Source organism: Sabethes cyaneus, chromosome 1 (assembly GCF_943734655.1).
Source record: "Sabethes cyaneus chromosome 1, idSabCyanKW18_F2, whole genome shotgun sequence".
NCBI lineage: Eukaryota > Metazoa > Arthropoda > Insecta > Diptera > Culicidae > Sabethes > Sabethes cyaneus.
Window position 1 is genome coordinate 23,449,147 of NC_071353.1, and position 21,541 is coordinate 23,470,687.

Here is a 21,541-nt window from a genome sequence, read left to right on the forward strand (position 1 = left end):
AAACGTGAACTCGATTCAGTCAAAGCTACGTCACGTCGGGTTTATCGCTCTGTTAGTTTTTACTTTTTGTACATGAAATATATTGACAATTAATTCCGTCGCACTACAACATGACATCTTTGTTTTGTTTGATAAGTTTTTAGTTCTTTTTTCCGTGACTTTGCTACAATCTGATTGGATTGCTACATTTGAAATGCATTTTTAACCTGCTTCTTGAACTTTTTCTCGATTTTTCGAAAGGTTAAACTTTTTACTCATATGTGTTTGCTGGTTTAGAGTTTTGCTTGTGTATCTCTTTGTTTGTGTAGGTGAATTTCTTTTCCATTAGGTTGCCTAAAAAATCTACTAACGAGTAAATCTACTTATAATCTACACTATGTCTGCTGCTCCTTTTCGCGAGTTGATTGTTTATAATCTATGTGTTTATCGTTTAACTTTGGCGACTGTTTCTGTTCGATAGACTGCGGTTACTAAGGAATGTGGATGATGAAGGAATTTGTACTGAAGAAAACCGTCATGTTTGTAAGCTAATTTCCTGTATGATATTCAATTTCCTAAACGAAAACGACGTTGCAAGTCCAAATAAAATTATTAGGAATACCTGTACCGTTCCCAAAAACAGAGTATTTTACTACTTATGATCAATAATGATTGTTTACATTGTTGTAAATTTTAGTTAGGTATGTCGAGCACCATTTGTTGCATAAGAGTTGTCAATAGTCAATAAATATAGATTAATCTTACCACTAGGTGCTGCTCGAATTTATCGTTGATAACCCTCGCTCTGGGGAGAGCAAATTGAGTATTATAGCACCTCTGGAATCAAAAATCAACATTTAGGTCTGAATTATACGCTCAACCCGTCCTAATTCTAATAAAAACTGAACAGCCAGCTGCTTAATTTGAGCCCGCTGTCAGATTTTGGGCCCAGGGCACTCTCGCAGTTATTTACTGCAGCTCGATATGAAGCCAAACCATACCAATAGAATGAATTGGATTTTTTTCTTTTACTCATAAAAATAGAAACTTAAAATTCCCCAGTTTGAAACGAAACTATATCTAAATTTAATAACGAAGAAAATCCACGTACCAGACAGCCAGCTTAAGTGGTACCAGCCGGGATACGAGCTAGTTTAGTAGCGAACGGGTAGAAGCAAGTCAGCATGGAACGCTAAACATTACTGTCGCGTTGGTCTTCCGGCGACACAGGGGGCTGGTGCAGGCCTTATAAGCCATTCGTGAAAAATATTAGTACAGGAAGCAAATATATACAGCTACTTTATTGCTAATCCTCTCATAGTGCCTAAAACGCTTATTTAAAGCTGATTACCGACGAAAAGAATTTGAATAGAATTTTGGAAACCAAATTAATGCAAATAAGTTGTTAAAAAGCTAGTAAATAACAACGTGCAGTATAAAATGCCAGATGTGCCAACAGGGCCGGCGCTAGCCAATTTGTCGCTCCACGCAAATTCTCAAAATGGCGTCCCCAGAACAAACGAAAAACAGCCGGCGTTGCTGTGTGCAGACATTCTACTACCTACACACTCGCAAAGCCACAGTCTCGTAGCGTCTTTTTGCATAACCACTCACGAGGCAAACAACTCGTGAGCAGCCACTTGCCCGTGAGGGCTAGCGGGACACTGGGATACAGATTTTGTATTACTTTTTATCTTCTTCTTCATCTTACGCCTTCGATTCAACACGCGGATGGGAGTGCGAGTCCTCGCGAGTGATCGGTATCATTTGCTCAGGCTGCAATAACGTGCGAGAGCGACGACCGTGGCTGTTAGCTAACTTCACACTCGAAAAAGTCGTTGCAGTGCATGAATAAACAAGAGCGTGAGTCCGAAAGAGATGCTTATGACGGTGTGTTCATTAGAACGAGTCGCGTGTGTGAGAAAATTAGCCCACACAAGTGCGGGCTTCGCAACACTGGTCACAGTCAACCGCAATTTCTTTTGAATAAATGTCGGTTTCTTAAAACTCATTATTAGAATGATAAACCTTCAAAAACCTTCAGAAACTTCGCCCTCATACCTTGCTACTTCATCGAAGATGAATCTGCTGATTGTGGATTCTGAAGAGATTTGAAAACCTCTCCCGAAAAAACGTATTAAATAATTTAATATATCAGAGCGACAAGCCCAACATGCTCTTTTGCCTGCTTGGTTTGAGGCGCTCATACACAGGCGAGAGTGTTGACTGAACATGAATTCACCAACATTTTCTATCAACATGTTCGTACGCGTATGAGGGCCTTTAGGAATAGAGAGACCCAACTTACTAGATGGCTCGACCAGGTTGAAGCCGATTTGGTTGTGTCGAGATGCTCAACGAATTGGCGATAAATAACCCAGCACCCAGATACACCACTTGCCATCCCGGTTTTATGCGCTGAATGAATTTTCTATTGGCATTCATGAAGGACTGTAAATTTTTTCGATCACTGTTCTTAAATACAATCTGTAAACCGAATTGAATAGGGATAATTTATGTATACAATACATCCCAAGTAACAATTCCAAGTTTTATTACGTTTGTGTAGTGGTTTTCATGACTAATTTCATAAAACCGCTAATAAAACTATGAGCTCCACCAGAACCAGATTTCTGATGACCGCTATAAAACTGCGTTCTGACCAGGTGGCCCACTCTTCAGAATGTTTTCATAACCGCTATAAGAATCAGGTTATAAGCTCAAGTAGTCGTATCACGCTCTGCTGAAATCAGCAATAAAACCGGTTAAGCTTTCGCTGCTTGACAGCCATCGCCATAATTTAATAAAGCTTTTCGCTTTTCTGGCAAAAGCGAAATAAATTCCCTAGCTTTGTCAACTTGAAAATATATCCGTGAGCAGAAAAGTTTAAGATTTACTGACAGATCATTCTGAATGATTTGGTTTATAGCGACCAGAATAAAATATCCCATAGAATATTTATTAAATTTTAAGCAATTTCGTTGGTTTGCAGCATGTGCGCATTTAATTTTATCGTGCATATTGATTCGATAGGTCGATAAAATCAGCGCGGCAGTGAAATTTTGCAAATTTCGAAAGCTGGTTGTTTTAACAAATTGAAAATATTCAGTTAGTCAATCTTAATTTCTAGCAAAATCATTTTAGTTGCTTCCTCTGACAGGAAAACTAATTGATAATAACTTTCTTTCTGCAAAACACTTTGCTTTGGTGAATTTTTGTTTGCGTGCTAAAACAAAATACTATAATACGGCAATATGACTTCGCATAAACAATGATTTTGGTATTAAACTTTGGTATTCTTCATAATAGCAGCAAAAAACAGTTTGTTTAGGGTGTTTCCCTTTTAATAGCTCTATAAAACTAACAGATTTATTGCGGTTACCGCGATAAGATCAATTTTGATTGATGCGCCATTTTGTATTGCTAGGCCACACTTATGGGAACTTTATAAGAGACGTGGTGCAGCCAACAAGTTTTAATGTTGTAATATAAGCAACCACAATAAATTTGCTTTCTTAACAGTTTTATTATGGTTTTCCAGCAAGCTGTAAGTGTGTTTGAGCTCGTATCCTTTTGGTATTGCGCAATACCATAATAAACCCAGAGGTAATGATTAATACCGCAATAAAACCATTATAAAATTCAAGTAAAACCAAGTAGCTTTAGAATTGTTACTTGGGATGCCACAGGGGACCTCCACCTGAGCAATGATGACAACTTCGAATTACTGAAATTCCTTGTCAATCTCTTTCTCGAATCAACCACTTTACAAATAATCGTCATTCAAAGATCCTGCCACTCCAAGTTTAAATGATTCCACAACGTTTACCACCAGTATTTTAACGATTTTAAGCGTTTAAAATTTTATGAAACTTATCAAAATGTTACTCTAATAGAAATAACACGACTCTAACTGCATTCTCAACTGTTGTTGTTGTGCTACTGAAAAATGAAAAACATAAAACTACACCTCCATCTATCGCTTTCTGATTCCAGGGTGTAAGTGTATTCACGCTGACCCTCTAGATACTAGATACTAATACTAGTAAACCCACATCAACCACTTCCTGATAGTAACCGCCAGTAATACCGTTAGTTGCCGATCAACGAGCACATACACACACACACGGTGAAACATTATTAATTTAATAACTTTCACTTACATATCGAAATTCCCTAATATTTTACATAGCTAAAATGAGCCTTTTTTTTGTCAGTCACAAGCGGGTCACCATCTGGCACTGCAACCGCCGTGCCCAAATGGCGTCCGTTCGCGTATTCCCAGAACTATCGTTCCATCGAAATTTTTCCTCAGTGATTAGCGTATTTAGGCCTTAACCGCCCAGGGTTTACAACGTTTACGGTTCACAACGCTATCTTACACTGCTGAACAGGATGGTTTTCATCGCGCGTTCACTTCTCGGAAGCTACTATTACTACAGCTAAAACTACTACACACTACTGTTGCTCTACTACTAGTAGCTATCCTACAACTACGAGTTGCTACTGCTAGCACGGAACTATGAGTGGGTGCAGGTAACTTGCTTCGGTCGTTCGGTCCTGTCCGTCGTTCGGTCAGTTGTCGTCTTTCGTGCCGATCGGTGCACTGATTGTATCTTTTCAAAGGAAGCTCTCCCGCGCCGTCTGCTGACCTTCATTATCCAGCACGAACCGCTGTGAGCCAGGTTCTCCGTACTGGCTGTGATAGAAGTCCTCCCGCATCAGGATGTTCAAGTTAGAGCACCTGAAGTAGAGGATCTCCTGGAACGGCTTGCGGAAGTCACGATTTAAAGTGGCATAAATAATCGGATTGAGCAATGAGTTAGCATAACCCAACCACAGGAAGAAGGACGACAGGGTCGGATAATCGTCGTCCATGAGTGGCCGCACCAAAGCTAAGATGAAGAACGGCAGCCAACACACAGTGAAAGCGGACATAATAATACCGAGTGTGGTAGACGCTTTTCGTTCTTTGGCGAGCTGAAAACGAAGCTTTTTCTGGTGGGGCGATCCAGCGGACGCTTCCGGTTCCGGTGGCTTGAGCATGGCTTGGTTTTTATCCACTGCGAGGGAGTTTTCCAGTCTTGTTTGGGCCCGTTTTTCGTCCTTCACTATTCGTCGGGCGGCTCGGAATATCTGATAGTATACAAAAAGCATTACCGCCAAGGGAATGTAGAACGACCCCAGGGTGGCGTAAATTTGATAACCTACGTCTTCGCAGACGGCGCAAAATGGCCGCTGATCGGCACCCTCGCCGATCGTGTGCTTATTGCCTAGAATAAGCAGCGGTGGCAGCGAAATGCAGGCCGCTGCAAGCCAGACCAGTGCCACGCAAAGCATCATCCGACGGGGAGTTCGCTTCACGCCGTACTCCAACGGCTTGGTGATGGCCCAGTACCGATCGACGGATATCGCACATAGGTTCAATATCGAAGCCGTGCACGATAAGACATCGAACGATACCCAGATATCACAGAAAACTCGACCGAAATTCCACTCGCCTAGGACCTCGTACATCAAAGCGGGTGGCATTACGAGACACGCAACGCACAGATCGGACACGGCCAGTGAAACCAACAGATAGTTGCATGGTCTTCGCAGCTTGCGCACCAAACAGACGGCAACACATACGAGGATGTTGCCGACGATGGTGCCGAATATCACAGCTAGTAAAACGATACATATGATCACCTTCCGGATGGTGTCGATCTCCGGCTCATGATCGAGTGCTTTGCCGGCTAAAGTCGACGCGATGATCGATCCGGCAGTGGTGGTCGTCGTGCTGGCAGCTGCCGAACTGAGCGCATTTGAGCCACCGGAACCGCTAGCGCCGGCTGCGGTGTGACTCAAGGTTTGATTTAGGGTCAACAGGGCGAAAGGTGCTACCGTTTGGATACTACCGCCGACGATCGGAACCGCCGAAATGTCAAAATCGGGAACAGCACTGGCACTCGGCGAAGATACGCGATGCTGGCTTCCAATATTGAGTTCATTAACAAGCCGCAAAATGCCTAGTCTAGCGTCCATATAAGGACCAAGAAGTGGCTCTTTCAATTTGCGATAATTGCTTGGAGGGTCTCTTCGTGTTACTGTTTTATCTGTACTATTCTACAAGTACGCGTGATGTGTGCTTGGTGTTTGAGTGCAGTTCAAAGGACTAACTGTGGTTCTACTCTCCTAACACGTATATTTCTAAACATGCTCCGATGCTCCATTAACGGTATCGCACTTCTGAACATCTTTTTTTTACTTTAATCTTTACAGCATCATTCGCTCTTTGATCTCGACAAAACCTTTTGCACCGAGGATAGAGTTCTATGAATAAAAATTTCACCTTATCATCTACAGCTACACTCCCGGGGATGTCGTCAAGTCAACTTTTCATATCCTATTAAAATTTTAATGGGAAACCCGACCGTGACGGCACCGGCTAGACTGGATTCTCACAGTTTATTAATTACGGTTTGAAATGAGATACCACTAGCCCATCCATAACGGTGCCATGTGTAGCGCTGCCAGACACCGGAAAATTCCCCATCGAAGCCAATTTGCTGCTACAGATGGCACTATGCTAGGAATTGATCAAACTTTCCGAACAAGGGATGACTTTTATTACTATCGTCCTTCTTCTTGCGACAGGTTTTCCTCCGCCCTGACGTCGAGGATCGGTTTTATAATAATTGATTATCACCCTCGGTGGGTGGGACCGCCATCCGGCTGGTATGCTCTCACCGGACAACCGAAGGACACACAGCCAGCTAGAACGCAGCCAGACCACATCCACTGTCTGTGCTGTAGTAACAAAAGCGTTCACTACCGAAGCTGCCGGCAACCGAGAACATTTTTCTGCTTACGACGTACCCGGAATCTGTCCGGTTTTGTTATCCCGCCGTGGCTTCAAGCTGTCTTGGAAGGGCCGGGACGGGTTGACAGTGCGCTAGCGCTAGATTGATTATCGCCGTCTGAAAGTAGAGGGAAGAAAAAGCGAGAGGAGTGATTAGTTCGTTACGACTTAACGACAGATAGGTGCAATTACTATCCGGATTGTCGATTAGTTTGCGGTTTCATTCTCGTAAATAAAATAATGAATATTATATTAGAAGTCGTATGTCAGCTTTGATGAAAATTCCAGTGCTTAGTTACAATATAAAGGATTAGAAGATTTTGATTCAAACTTATGATAGTACTAAATCTCAAACACTCGGATAGAATACTCAATTGTAAAATTGATAGGGTTTATTGCTAATTGCCGTCATAGAAGGAAAGCCACTTCTTGTTTCATCATTTCTTGGATGGATTTAACGAATAATCCAAAAGTTCTTGTGCCAATTTGGCCAATTTCAGAACCGGGGCTACACAAGTGTCGTAAGTTTCTACTTCTTCTTCTTTTTCTTCTTCTTCTTCTTCTTTTTCTTCTTCTTCTTCTTCTTCTTGAAGCAACAGTAGCAATAGTACGCTTGGTGTATGTAATAATCGTGCCTGTGAAACAAAGTTATCGCATGGCAAATGTATGGAAAAATGCGACCTTGAAAGTTTTCGTTGATTTTCATTATCTAACAATTGGAAAACAATCTTTCCATGAAAACCACACAATTGCTGCATCTTTTATGAACCGAATGGTATGCGAACCAACAAAATGCGTTCTGAATTGGAAGAGCTATTACGGGCAAAATCTTTCATTCTTTCGTGACGCTAGCCTGGATCCAAATTTTGAATTGAAACCCTGCGGTAAGACGTAGTTCTACGTCAAAAGAATGCGAAAATGTATCGAAATAACAACAATAATTTGATGAAATGACTATGAATAGATGTAGGAAAGTTGATGAAGAGACGACGATTAAGAGACGGAAAAACAGGAACAAAACATAACATGACAAAAAATAATTAGGCTTATGCAAATTTGAAAAAAAGTTAATGTTGCCCCGCTCATTCAAAAATTTTCGAAATATGAAAGGGCAAAAAAATAATTATGTTGCATCCTTGAGTGATAAGCAGATTTTTTCAGTTCAACGAGTTTGCATTATCCAATATGTGCAAAATTAAAGCAATTAACCTGTTAGTCTTGAGATCAACTTTCTTTCACCAATTAAGCTTTCTGGTTCCGGCTGCAAATCACAGGCGACTATTTTGCTTAACCTTCCGTTACTCGCGCCAACTTTTGTAACACGGATACTCGCGCGTTGTATTTTGTACAACACTCTTTATCTCGGAATATCTCGGAATCCTGGCTATACAGAAAGTTACTGTCTTCAGCAAAGTTAATCAATAGGTTAAGACCTTTCGTTTGGGGGATAGAATTTTATAAGTTTGTCACCAGGCGGCGCCAAAGCCCGCTGTAAATTGTGCATCTTACAATTGCGGCCATATACAAGTTGCAGCATTCGGAAAGATTCTTTTATCGTTCCTAAATGATGTAGCATCCTGTTGATTAAATTTTTTTGTAGCAGTTATTATGTTTTCTTAAATATTTTTCACATAAAACATCTCATCACATAAACTATGGTAACATTTCTGCTGTTGGCAGAAAGTAGGGCATCAGTGGTTAAAAAGTAGGGCTAATGTCGTGTTTTGATTTATTTGGACAGGATGTTTAGAAAGTTTTTTCCACAGTGATGATACATAGTGCGAAAATTGGATACTTCCGTTCGTCAGCCTAGCATTTTTGGTCCACTAAAACATTGTTTGAAAACAGGATCTTACAAATAAACAGATTCCGTAGATAGAACACATTCAGAAAACTAGCCCATACACTAGCGCCGTGAAATCCCGAAATTATGAACTTTTGCACTCCTACGGAATGACCATCAACTGCTGAATAACTTTGCTGTATATAGAAACCATTTTCCCTTATGAAGAAATAAGAGAAAATTCCGGTAGGGACCAAGTGCGGTCACACGCCGCTTGCATCGTTTTTGCGATTTCGGTTTAGGCTCATCTATTTTGCTGAACACTTTAACGCATTAATGTATTGAATAATTATGTCATTTTGTTCATAATAAGTTTATTGAATTATTAAAATAAAAATTGAATTATTAAAATAAGTTTATTTTGGTTTGAGATCGATCTGTTACATTAAAACAAATTGGCATCTAAAAATCTACAAGTGTTCTACAAAATACAACAGCGCGAGTAACGGAAGGATAACCTTTATGTTCCCCACGTCAAAAATCGGGGTGCTTGCAATCAGACTTTTGGCAGCATTTGCTTTAAATTTCGTTTCATTTTAATTCAACTTGCTTTAAAAGAACCGAATCAGATTGAGGCAAAAATTAATCAAACAATATAACGGGTGGCAACTAAAATTTGGAATTTTATCGCGGCTCTTATGCTCAACAACAAACGAGCTCTAAGAGAAATCAGCTAGCACCAAATCGTACATCAATAACCGAAAATTATCGCAAATAACTCTTAACAAATTTGAAATCGTAATTAAAGCTTAATAAAGTCCCCCCAAGTTGATTTTCAGTCGTATATAACGATAATTGCTGACATTCATATGATATTCAGCACAAAATCGTATAGCAGTACAGAGCGGATCGGGTTTAATCGGTAATCGGTTTAATGCGAATGTTTATTCCTCATCACGTATATCGCCTCCAAAATACCACGAATATGCCAATTTTGCGCATCAAAAACGATTTATTAGCATGTATATATGTACGTAATGCTGATTTTTAACTTTTATATACATGCTAGCTAAAATGCTAGCTGGGCTCTCTCTCCTCTTTTTGTTAATATTTTTTGTTTCGTTCATGCTTGCCCCAGTTATGCTAAAAATGGTGTCAAAACAAGAAGTATTTCGGGAGCACGTTGTACACTTCTACGAACTGCGATAGAAATCTCGGTAAAAAGTGTACGGTACAACATTTAAATAGCGAATAACTTGCGGTTTCGACTATTTACCATATCCTAAGATGCCCAACAACTATTCGCAAGCAAGGTAGTGGCAGACTAGCCAAAATTATGGACTCAGAAGGACATCGTTCTCTTTCTCATTTTTTCAACAACAAGCCCTCTGGTTTGACTATCAATTAAGATGCACCAGCAGAATGTTTGAAGAAAATTTTGATCCCGTTTATACAAAAACGTCATGCAAATGGACAATACGTGTTTTGACCGAATAGAGCATCATCGCATTACGCCAAAAAAAAACACAATCGTTCCTGAATACCCATTCGATCCCATTTTTACCCAAAAACCACGACCCGAAAAATCTATCTCAGTACGATAGAAGATTTCTTCGGGATTTTGAGTTCCTTGGTGTACAAAAATAACTGGAGAGCCACGAATTGCAAACAATTGGTTGGTAGAATCAAGAGATGCATTCGCAAAGTTGACATGACAGCCGTACAGCGCTCCTGTTTCGATGTGTAACGAAAGATTCGCCGAAAAGCCGATTACGGACCGTTTTCAAATGTACATTAATTTTTTTTCAACAATGGATAATGTATCTTCAATTTCGATAAATCAGATCTTCTATCTTTTTCTTTTTTTTGACATCTTGAGAAAAAAATTCCAAAATTTTAGTTGCCACCCGTTATGAGTGAAATTCAGTACCGCTTTTGACGGAGATATTCCGAGTTGCATTGGGATTATTTTTCCCGTTATAGGCACTAGATAGGATAAAAATAGAAATACGACAAATTAGACACTCCGAAATATAAGCCTTCGGAGTGCTTTCGGAGCTAGATTTTGGTCGATTTTTCCGTGAAGTGTCCAAGTACGTACCTCAATTTTGGATGTTAGGAACGTAAAACTCAAAGATACAGTTTGTTTACCATGCATTGGGTGTATGCAGACAGGATGTTACTGAACTGTTCGAAACTTGAAATTTTCGGAACGGTTTGCATCCTTAATATACAAAGGTAAACACGTTATTGTTGGAGAAGAAGCATCAGCTGATATTCATGACTAAAAGGTTGACTAAGAAACAAGGGGTTTCAAACGTGAATAGTTTCAGAGATTTGTTTTCTTAAAATATGTCGGTAGCACAGCATATGCGTTCCAAGTAAAAAAGTGGTAGGGACCAAAGCTGCCATTTTCACTCTATGATTGGATTACGATACTATTTCGTGGTTACAGAGGAAGTGTCACGAATTTGGATTATTATGTGGCACTCCACTATTATCAAAGTGGTTCATCTCTACCAGGATGCTTACTTCATGGTTGAAAAACCGGTTTTGACTAATAGTTGCATACATTTTCATCGGAATTTTGTAAAATATGTAAAAAGGACGACAACAGAAGAACGAATATAGAATCATGCGATATTTTTTTAACTTGCAATGAAACAACTAACAAATGGCACGGTTCTATAAAGAAGAAAAGCTAGGCTTTCAAATTAAATAAAAAATGTTTGGCGACCATCTTGGATTTGGTCGCCATATTGGCTATTATCGAAAAATCGCCGCTTTCGCCATGAGCCACCAAACCGATTTTCATTTTAAGACCACCATCAGAAAGCTGAAAGCTATGTAAAAATACAACATGACGGCCGAATCCAAAATGGCAGCCAATTATTTTTCACTTCATTTGAAAGTCCGTTCCTTCCTCTTTACAAAATCGCGTCGTTTGTAGTTTATTTTATAGCAAATTTTGGAATTATCACAATAATTATATGAAAACCGGGATCCTTGCTACGGATAACCGGTTGTTTTATTTAGTTAATGCCAATGCATACCCTATTTTACCCTTGTAATATATTTACTCAGCTTTCTAATGGTGGTCTTAAAATGAAAATCGGCTGGGTGGCGATAAATCCAAGATGGCCACCAAAAAATGTTTACTCCATTTGAAAGCCCAGTTCTTCTGCTTTATAGAACCGTGCCATTTATTAGTTGTTTCATTGCAACTTTTAAAAATATCACATGAAATGTTGGGCCCTTTGCCGAACGAGGGGTCCACTATTTCGAGATATTAAACGTATAATTCTCATTTTTTAACCATTTTCAATCAATCAAGTACAAAAGTTCTAATATTTGAAGACCTCGTGTTAGTAGTGGCCCCGTTTTAACGAGAATTACTATTATTAGAGACGAATTATCAGACACGAATGCTCCGAAAGGTGTTAAGTGTCTTTAATAAACAAACAACAAACAAAAACTATCATTAGAATTGTTATTTAACATTTAGGTTGTCTTTTTTATAAGCCGGAAGGACATTGAGCCACTGTGACAGCCTTAATGATCACCTTTTGAGGCAGTTTTGGTTGTCTTCAAAGTAAACAAAGCAAACGGACAACACGAAAAGGTGATGAAAAGACAACAAAAAATGAAAAAAATCGACAAAATGACGATGCCTAAATGAAGGTACCAAAACAGCAACAAAAAAGGCGTCGACAATATCGGTAAAAAGCCGTTGAAAAAGGTGACGAAAAAAAACGACAAAAACGGAGTCGACAAATAACGAACAAACGACGGAAATGTGACGTAAAGCTGGTAAAACTACCATGAAAATGTGAAAAAAATACAACAGAGAGATGACATAAAGACACCGAAAACGCGAAGAAAACCACAAAAAAAAAACGAAAAGATAACATAAGAACGAAGAAAAGACTGCAAAAAGAAGACAAAAAGTTAACGAAGTGGCGGCGAGAAGATGACGAAAAAGTGATAACAACTAGGCGAAAAGCTAATGAAAATAAATACGAAAAACAACAAAAATACTATCAAAAGACACCGGATAAACGCCAGAGAAATGATCCAAACGATCATCAAAATGCCAAAAACGACGGAAAGGCTATAAATAGATACAGAAAAGGTGATGAAGAGAAGAGACGCTTAAACGACAACCAAACAGCGACAAGAAATGCCGAAACAGACTACAACTGAAGACAAAAAGACGCAATTAAGAGCAACCAAGAACGCAATAAAAGACAACAACAAAATTACAACAAATCGCCGAAAAAAGACAAAAGAACAATGTAAAGTTGCCAGAGAGGCAGGTGTTAAAAAGAGCAAACCATCGAACCACAGAACCGAAAACATACACGAGGGAAAATAAAAAATGAGAGATGGAAAACATAGATGAAAGGAGAATGATCAAAGATTAATGTTTGTTTAATTCGAAAAGTACTAATTTTCTCCAAATACAATCAAGAGCAATATCTATAAAACAAATGTGATAAAGAGTGATCACACATTTGGGCGGGTTTTGCTTCTCTATTGATATCCGTAATTGAACTACGGATCTTCCTCAGAAAAGTCTGGCAGTGCTGTTTCCCAGTTCATCCAGTTTATCATTCTTTGCACCAGAAAGTCCTTCACTTCTCAGAGTATTGATGTTTCAGTATGAACGAAAAAGTAAACAACGACTGTTGTTTTTGTCAACTGTAAATGGTATATAACTATTTATTGGTCATAACCTTGGGTAAATGGAATAGAAAGACAAGAGCAACAAGCCAGTGAAATTATAGTTCATTAATCGCTCAGCTCTGATATGTCACTCAATGACTCCATTTCGTTTGTGAGCGTCGAGAATAAACTTCGACACAATGATGTTTTGCCGGATGAAAAAAAAGCTGACGAAGCATTAGGAAACCGAAAGTAATAAAACCTGTTTCAATGACAAATTACTTTGTCCTTTATTATAAACACAAAAAGGAATGGCAGCCCTCGTTTCCGCTAGTTAATGTGAAAATGTTTCTTTGAACCTTAACCACCCACCACTGCCAAACGGTGTTCCGCTGCAGCTGTAATCCTGACAACATTGTTTTCAGCACAATTTCATACATTGTCTCGAAACGTAACCGTCGCGACACGTTGTCACAGTAGATGTGCATAAAAACTAGCCCCATTTGCCGTAATCTCACGCGATACTTTTAATTTTTAATTTAATTTAATTATTACCGCCACTTGCTGTAGAATTCCCTGCGCAAACAAAAAACGATTCCACAGGAGAGCTTCTAGAGAGAATAGAAAAAAAAGACAAACTCTGAAAGGCAACAACACGAAAAACATTTTAAATTCTGCACCATTGTTGGTTGGCCTTCTGCAGTAGCAGAGGAAACCGGATGTTGCACACAGGAGAAAAAGTTCACAATGCCACCATGCGGGTGCTCCTAGTAGTACTAGTGATGGTGAACCTGGTTTGTGCACTTAAGCGACAGGCTTCCAGCAAGGGAACGTGGAGGGCAAAAAAAACGGAAATACAACCCCCACCTAAAACTATGATAAACGGTCGAGGTGGATAGAATTTAAACTCACTCGTTCGCACCGAAAAAAAACATTACTCGTTACACTGTTGAAATATGTGCTTTGCTGGAAAATCCGGTTGTGAAAAATAGTCCAAACTAAATAAAAGTTATTATTTTCTTACTTCGCCGAGAATGATAGCGAAAAACCGACCCTTGACCGTAAAATCGTTGAGCAATTTCCCAACTAAAGATGCTGTTTTTAATTTCTTGTCGTATTTTAAGCGCACCATAAATTCTTGTTTCGGGCCCACTACCGAACACAAACAAACCCGTTTCCAAGTGAGTCTCCCTGCTGGTACTAATGAAAATATATTGCGACTCGCTACTCGTAAGGGTGTCCTTTTGCGCCAAGTTGCCCGCCTTACAGACGCTTCCCAAGGTTGCCGCAGAACGGGTGTGTGCGTGTGGGTGGGTATGTGAAAAATCGTATCATTTTTCCGCTGTCATTTTCCGGCTTCAACCGGGCTTCAACACGCGCAACTCGGGTAGTGGGTCTCGACCCATATATAAATTTAAGGGCACCGTCGACGGTCGGAGGTGCGAAACTTTTTATCAGCTTGTGCTGTGTGTACAGGCCGCCGGCAGCGGCGGCGGCGGCAACGGGCAACAATTCTAGGAACGCGGTAGGAATGCCATTTCCAGTAACAGGACTGAACGGTTTTCCGTTCCACTCCAGCCACGGCGGTTTTAAGTGCCTTTCGCTGTGTGCCTCGGTCGGAGTGTCTCAGCTGGTTAGGAGTAATGAAACGGACACATTCCTTCCAGCGGGCGTGTCCGTACTAGGAGATCCATTTTTTCGAAAAGTTATCGCATCCGGCTCTTTCTGTCTGCTAGGAATTTCACGTACAACGCTTGAACTTATTGCTGTCGAACATTGAAGAGTTTTGAAAACTTTACAGCCTCTTTTACTAAAGCTGGTGAGAGAATATTTGTCCGTTTCAAGTTTAGCAGCTTTTTTTCGAACTTGAAAGTATTTGAAATGCTAGCAAAGCAGGACCTCTTTACATTCTAACCGTTATCGTTTCTTTCCCCAAAAAAATACAAAATAATGTTTTTTTTTACTTGAAGTCAAGATTCTGTGCATAATGGTAGAAAAATACATAATAATCTACTATGCAAATATAAATAAATAAAAAGTAAATTTGCAAACGGCTGATCATCTTGACATTTTGAAATAAATATTTTTCTACTAAACAATATTCCTCGTGCAACTCGGTCGATGTTCTGGTTGCAATGTACCTTTACTGACTCTGCTGTTGAAAAAAAGCTGCTCTCGCTTCATTGTGTATTCTAGGTGTTTTCCCCCCTGCTGATATGTTTTCACAATTTATGCTGTGAGGTGATTTTTTGTTCTGTCTTGGATACCTGCATCTCCACCGGACTGCTGACTGCTCTGGAACGGACTTCCGACTGAGCGAGATTATCAAAACAAAAAAGAAAACTTCTGTTGGAAGCAACTACAAAACTGCACCACCTGGGTATGAGAACAATGGTAATATTTCAAAATTGAATAATTTCACCTTCAACGCACAGAACAGAACAGATGTCAGGGATTAAACAAACAAACAAAAATTTCATTCAAAGTTTAGTGTCGCGCAATTAAAATTATCCGCAGCTTAATCTAAAACTCAAAACAATCTTAAATTACTCATCGCCCCATCATTGCGGGGGCAACAGCTGTGCAGATGGTAAACAAATTTGTATTCAAGCTGTGGAAAGGCGGATAACGGCACACTTATTATTCAGTGACATTTACATCCCCGTGGGCTGATACTGGTTAGCTGAGCTGACACAACAATTATTCTATCAGCGACAAGCAGTGGCGTCGGAATTGCCAGCCGCTTGGGGAACTCAACAGTGCCTGAATGAAAGCAGTTTCAATTTAGTTAATTTGCGGTATTTCGATGAATTTTTTGAAGCATTTTAAGTGAAAAAAAATATAAAATGTTCGAATCGACTTTTTTGTGAGACCTAAAAATTTACTTATTCAGCATAGAAAAGACATCAAAATTCTTAAGTACTCCGATTTGGTTCAGATTTTGTGTGTACAGTGTGCATGGCGAATTTTTGCAGTAAATGTCAAATAGCAATTTCTCATGCTTGCGAAACAATAGTCAGATATATCTGGCAGCACTGAATAGCTTATACTGTTGGGTTTCAGATTTAAACAAACAATGTTGAGTAAACGGAAAAATGTCGAAACAAGAAAATAATCGATCAGCCGTCGTAGTTTTATTGCGCGCCGGAGCAAGCGTAAAGAAGTTAGTTCTGTCGGTAAAAGTGTCGGAAAGAGCAGTGTACTATACAAAGAAGTCTTGGGAAAGTGATAAGCTATCCTACACACCTACCCGGAAGGCATACAAGTGCCGTTCCATTACCGCTGAACGGAACAGGGTCAAAAAAGTGGAAAGAATGATTAAAAAGAATTCAGCGAGGTCAATGAGGTCCACGGCTCAGGAAATCGGGTGTTCGGACTTTTCACCAACCGACGAGTAATGGCCAAAAACCTTGGTTATAAGTCGTATGCGCTACGCAGAGGTCAATTTATGAATGCTGCGACAAAATCATGGCGATTGGAGAAAGCTAGAAAACTGAGTCGGTTGAAGTATTCTCATCATAATAATTCTGTCATTTTTTTCTCTGATGACAAAACTTTGGTCAGGATCAAAAGGTAAATCGAAAGAACGGCAGTTGGCTTGCACCAGTTCGTAGTCAGGTTCCAATCGTCATGGCAAGAAAGTTAATGTCCAGCCAGCTGGATGTAATGCTTCCGTATATTTTTTGAACAAGGATTTAAGGTAACAGCCGATGCACATCTGGAGGTCCTAAACCATAATGTTAGCCCGTTGATGAAGGAGGTTGCTGCTGGCCGTCATTTCATCTTCCAGCAAAACGGAACACCTGCTCATAATGCCAACAAAACACAAAAATGGCTTGCTGAAACTGTTCCGGAGTTTTGGGAGAAGGAAATTTGCCCACCTACCAGCCCCGATATCAATCCTTTGGATTATTTTGTGTGGAGCGTCGTCGAGCGGGATACCAATAGGATGCCTCAAACCACGCTGAGGTCGCTCAAAGCTAAGATCATCGAGGTGACAACGTCTATGGATCGAAACATGGTAAAATGTGCATGCGGCAGTTTCTGGAAGCGTATATTAACAGTCATTGGAAAGGAAGGCGATTTTTTTTTAATGAAATAATTTACAATTCCCATATGTTACGAAAAAAAATAAACCACAAAACATTCCTCGCATATATCATTAACTGGTGTTAATTTTTTAAAACATGTCATTTACTGCAAAAATTCGTCACACACCCTGTACTTGTTCCTTTCTAGACAACTTCAGACCCGTATTTTGTATTTGCCGGTTTAGATGCCGTTTCTGAGTTAGGGTGATGCCAAAACTCATCATTTTTAGCAACTTTGTTTCTTTGAAATTTCACAACTTTTAAACTTTTAAAAATCAAAATATACATGTTTCCAGTTTCAAAATTTGTAGATCAAAAGAGATCCAACCGATAGAGATTGGAACATACGACGACTGGCTTGTTAGACCAACATCGTGATCGTAATTCAGAAATGATTAATTTTCAGTTTTTAGGATATAATTTTTTAAAGTACTAGCTAATTGCCCGATCTCACTAGGAGCCCTTTTGTCACTTAGGCACCACTATTTTTGTAACGAAAATTTTCATAATGCAAAAAACAAAACCCTTTTTTTTTTCATTTTAATATATCTACTTCCTTTGTCAGTTCCTCTCATGGTGTCCCCCAACCTCTTGTAAATCTGTCGGTAATCCCTATAAATCGACACAAAACCTTTTTACGTTTTTGAACCTCCCCCTTTTTAATGGCCACCCTATTCCCCCTTTCAGAAATAAAACAACTGGTACAACTGCCATCGTTCCAAATGCAAGAGAAACACACCCCTTTACTCATTTAAACCTTCCTCTCCAGGAGTTCCGGAGCTATGGCGGAACATACATTCATACTCACGTTCCTCGTCCCCGTACATGTCGGTTCCTTTCCAGTGAGCTTCCCCTTTTGTCACGTAACTAAGGCGACATCCATTTAGTACGTCACGCAAATTTTAACCAAAATCAACACCCCCCTCCCCCCCTTGTCACATTTCGTCACACATTCGTGACCCCTCCCCCCCTGAGAAAGTACGTCACGTCACGGCAGCCCCCCCCCCCTTCTTCACAACAAAAAAATTAAATATTCATTCCAACCTTTTTATTTAAAGCTATCAAATGAATTTCAACAAATAAAAAAAGGAAAATTTTCGAGCTTATAATTCATCGATTCACGGATTTTGAAGATGATACGCTTCAGAAGTCGCTGATGTGTCGTCGATTAATATTTCGCGCATATCCACGCCCTTTACATCCATCCACTCAAATTCGTCTGATTTAGTTGAAAAAATCAGGACTTCCTGCTGACGTCTTGCAGCAACACGCCTTGGAAGAACTTTTCTGATGGATTTTGTCATTTTGTGTATTCATTCAATCATGCAATCGTTCAACACTACCTTAGGTGCGAAATTTAATCCGCAAGCGGCTTAAACTCTATCCTTCAGAGAGCTTTTGAGTGAGGGGCAGTATAAATTATACCGAGAAACCTTAAAAGCAGCCGTGGAACTTCGGTATAAGTTTTTGTTCATCGATTGCGTTCAGCACGAATAGCAAGGGAAAACATTGCCATGAGTCTCTTGTAGCATCCCGTAACCCTTCAGGAGTTTGTGCGACTGCTATTTGCGGTTGCAAAAATCTTTTAGGTAGGACGGTACTCAAGCAGCTCTTCATCGGTGTACTGCATATTCTGTAAAGCCTTACTGGAGAGTTCATACTATATAGAATAAATGAGTCCTGTTCACACATATATGTTAAAAAAAAGTTTTCATTCAAAAAATTGAACTATTTGTTTTAAAATCCATCCATACGTTAATTTTATAGAAGCCTTCAATAGTTGTATCTTAAAATGAAGGTTAAATTATAATTTCCCGAATAAAGTTTTCATTTGATTTTTTTTTCATGTGACGTCACATAACTTCATACCCCCCCTCCCCCCTACGTCACAAATCGTCACGACTAGGTCAACCCCCCTCCCCCTATAAGTGTGACGTACTTTATGGATGCCCCCTAATTATGCATCGGTTTGCTCAATGAAAATCACTATAATGGAAATGAAACAACGGTTTACAAACGGTATTCTCGCTGAAACGGGGCCACTACTGACACGAGATCTTCAAATATTGGAACTTTTGCGCTTAATTGGTTGAAAATGGTTAAAAAATAAGAATTGCACTTTTGATACCTCGAAATAGTAGACCCCTCGTTCGCCAAGAGGCCTAACAGTTTTAAAATAAGTTTAATTTTGAGCAAACCTTGAGATCTATATCATGTGATATTTGATAAATTTGCCTTGAAACAACTAACAAATGGCCCGGTTCTGTAAAGAAGAAGAACAGGGCTTTCAAATCGAGTAAAAAAAATTTTGGCGGTTATCTTGTATTTGGTCGCCATATTGGATTTTATCAAAAAATGGCCGTTTTCACTATGAGCCACCCAACCGACTTTCATTTTACGAACCAATGGAAAGCTGAGAAAAAATTCGGTAAGAAACATTCATAAAATTAGGTGTGCAATGGCATTACCTGAATAAAACAACCAGTTATTTGTAGCAAGGTGCATCATTTTCATATAATTATTGTGATATTTTCAAAATCTGCTATAAAACAAACTACAAACGACATGGTTTTGTAAAGAGGAGAAATAGGGTTTATAAACGAAGTGGAAAAAAATCGGCGGCCATCTTGGATTTGACCGCCTTGTTGGATCTTATCAACAAATCGCCGTTTTCGTCATGATCCCCCAATTGATTTTAATTTTAAGACCACCATCGGAAAGCTGAGAAAAAATGCTATAAGGAACAACCATCAAATTACATGTATAGTGGCATTAAATAAACGAAACAATTAATTATCTGTATCAAAGTTTACAACGCTCATATAATGAAATATCTCGCTACAGAACATTTTATGCTATTTAGCTTTATTTAGTTAATGCCATTGCACACTTAACCTGATGAATGTTTTTTATAGCATTTTCCCCAAGCATTTTCTCAGCTTTCCGATGGTGGTCTTGAAATTAAAATCGGTTGGGGGATCATGGCGAAACGGTGATTTATTGATAAAATCCAACATGGTGGCCAAATCCAAGATGACCGCCAATTTTTTTTTTAATTTAGTTTATAAGCCCTGTCTTTCCTCTTTACAAAACTGTGTCGTTTGTAGTTTGTTTCATAGAAGATTTAGTAAATTATGTGAAAATTATGAACCTTGCTACAAATAACTGGTTGTTTTATTCAGGTAATGCCATTGCACACCTAATTTTATGAATGTTTCTTATAGCATTTTTTCTCAGCTTTCCATTGGTGGTCTTAAAATAAAAATCGGTTGGGGGGCTCATAGTGAAAACGGCCATTATTTGATAAAATCCAATATGGCGACCAAATCCAAGATGGCCGCCAAAATAAATTTTTACTCCATTTGAAAGCCCTGCTCCTCTTCTTTACGGGCCATGTGCTAGTTGTTTCATGGCAAATTTATGAAATATCACATGTTATAGATCTCAAAGTTTGCTCAAAATTTGCTCAAAATTCATCTTTTTTTGAAACTGTTAGGCCCCTTAGCGCACGAGGGGTCCACTATTTCGAAGTATCAAAAGTGTCATTCTTTTTTTTAACCTTTTTTAACCAATTAAGCGCAAAAGTTTCAATATTTTAAGACCTCGTGTCAGTAGTGGCCCCGTTTCAGCGAGAATTACTCAGTGTGACAAAGTATATATTCGAACAAAAATCATTTAATGCTTGCAGCGGCATATACAATTAATACAATCAAACTAAGGCCATGTGTGTGTGTGGCAACATGACTAAAGTCTTACCTGACGTAGTTCATTTTCGTATTGTGTCTCGTTCGGTGTGCACGTTCCAGAGTTTGAGTTACGGACGTTGATAATAGATTTGTCTACATGAAACAAGGAACAATTGTGCCAAGTTTGATGAAGAATTGTCCAGGGATTTCGGAGTTATGGCCTCCCCTCCTGTTATGAACCCCGGCCCCTTTTGTCAACCCTTCTGATTTCTGAATTCCTTATGCCAAGGAACATGTGTTCCAAGTTTGATGAAGAACCGTCCAGGTGTTTCAGACTTATGGCCTCCCCCATGTTATAAACCACCACTACCCTTCTTTTTGTCAACCCTTCATTGCTAACTCCCTTATGTCTTGGAACATGTGTGCCAAGTTTGATGAAGAATTGTTCAGGCATTTCGGAGCTATGGCCTCCTCCTCCTCCTGTTACGAACCC

The 21,541-nt window shown here is 39.4% G+C and overlaps 1 protein-coding gene across 4 annotated transcripts in view; it reads right to left on the reverse strand.

Moving 5' to 3' along the window:
• Positions 1-1,877: 1,877 nt before the first annotated feature.
• The window catches only part of LOC128741123 (5-hydroxytryptamine receptor 1-like), a 158,231-nt gene continuing 138,567 nt past the window's right edge, over positions 1,878-21,541 (reverse strand). For 3 of the 4 annotated variants that reach the window (XM_053836729.1, XM_053836710.1, XM_053836720.1), the window contains one exon: positions 1,878-6,941. In XM_053836729.1, the coding sequence (XP_053692704.1) occupies positions 4,600-6,006 (1,407 nt within the window). In that variant the 5' untranslated portion in view covers positions 6,007-6,941 and the 3' untranslated portion in view covers positions 1,878-4,599. The remainder of the gene's footprint in view (positions 6,942-21,541) is intronic. The other variant, XM_053836737.1, reaches the window with a different exon arrangement.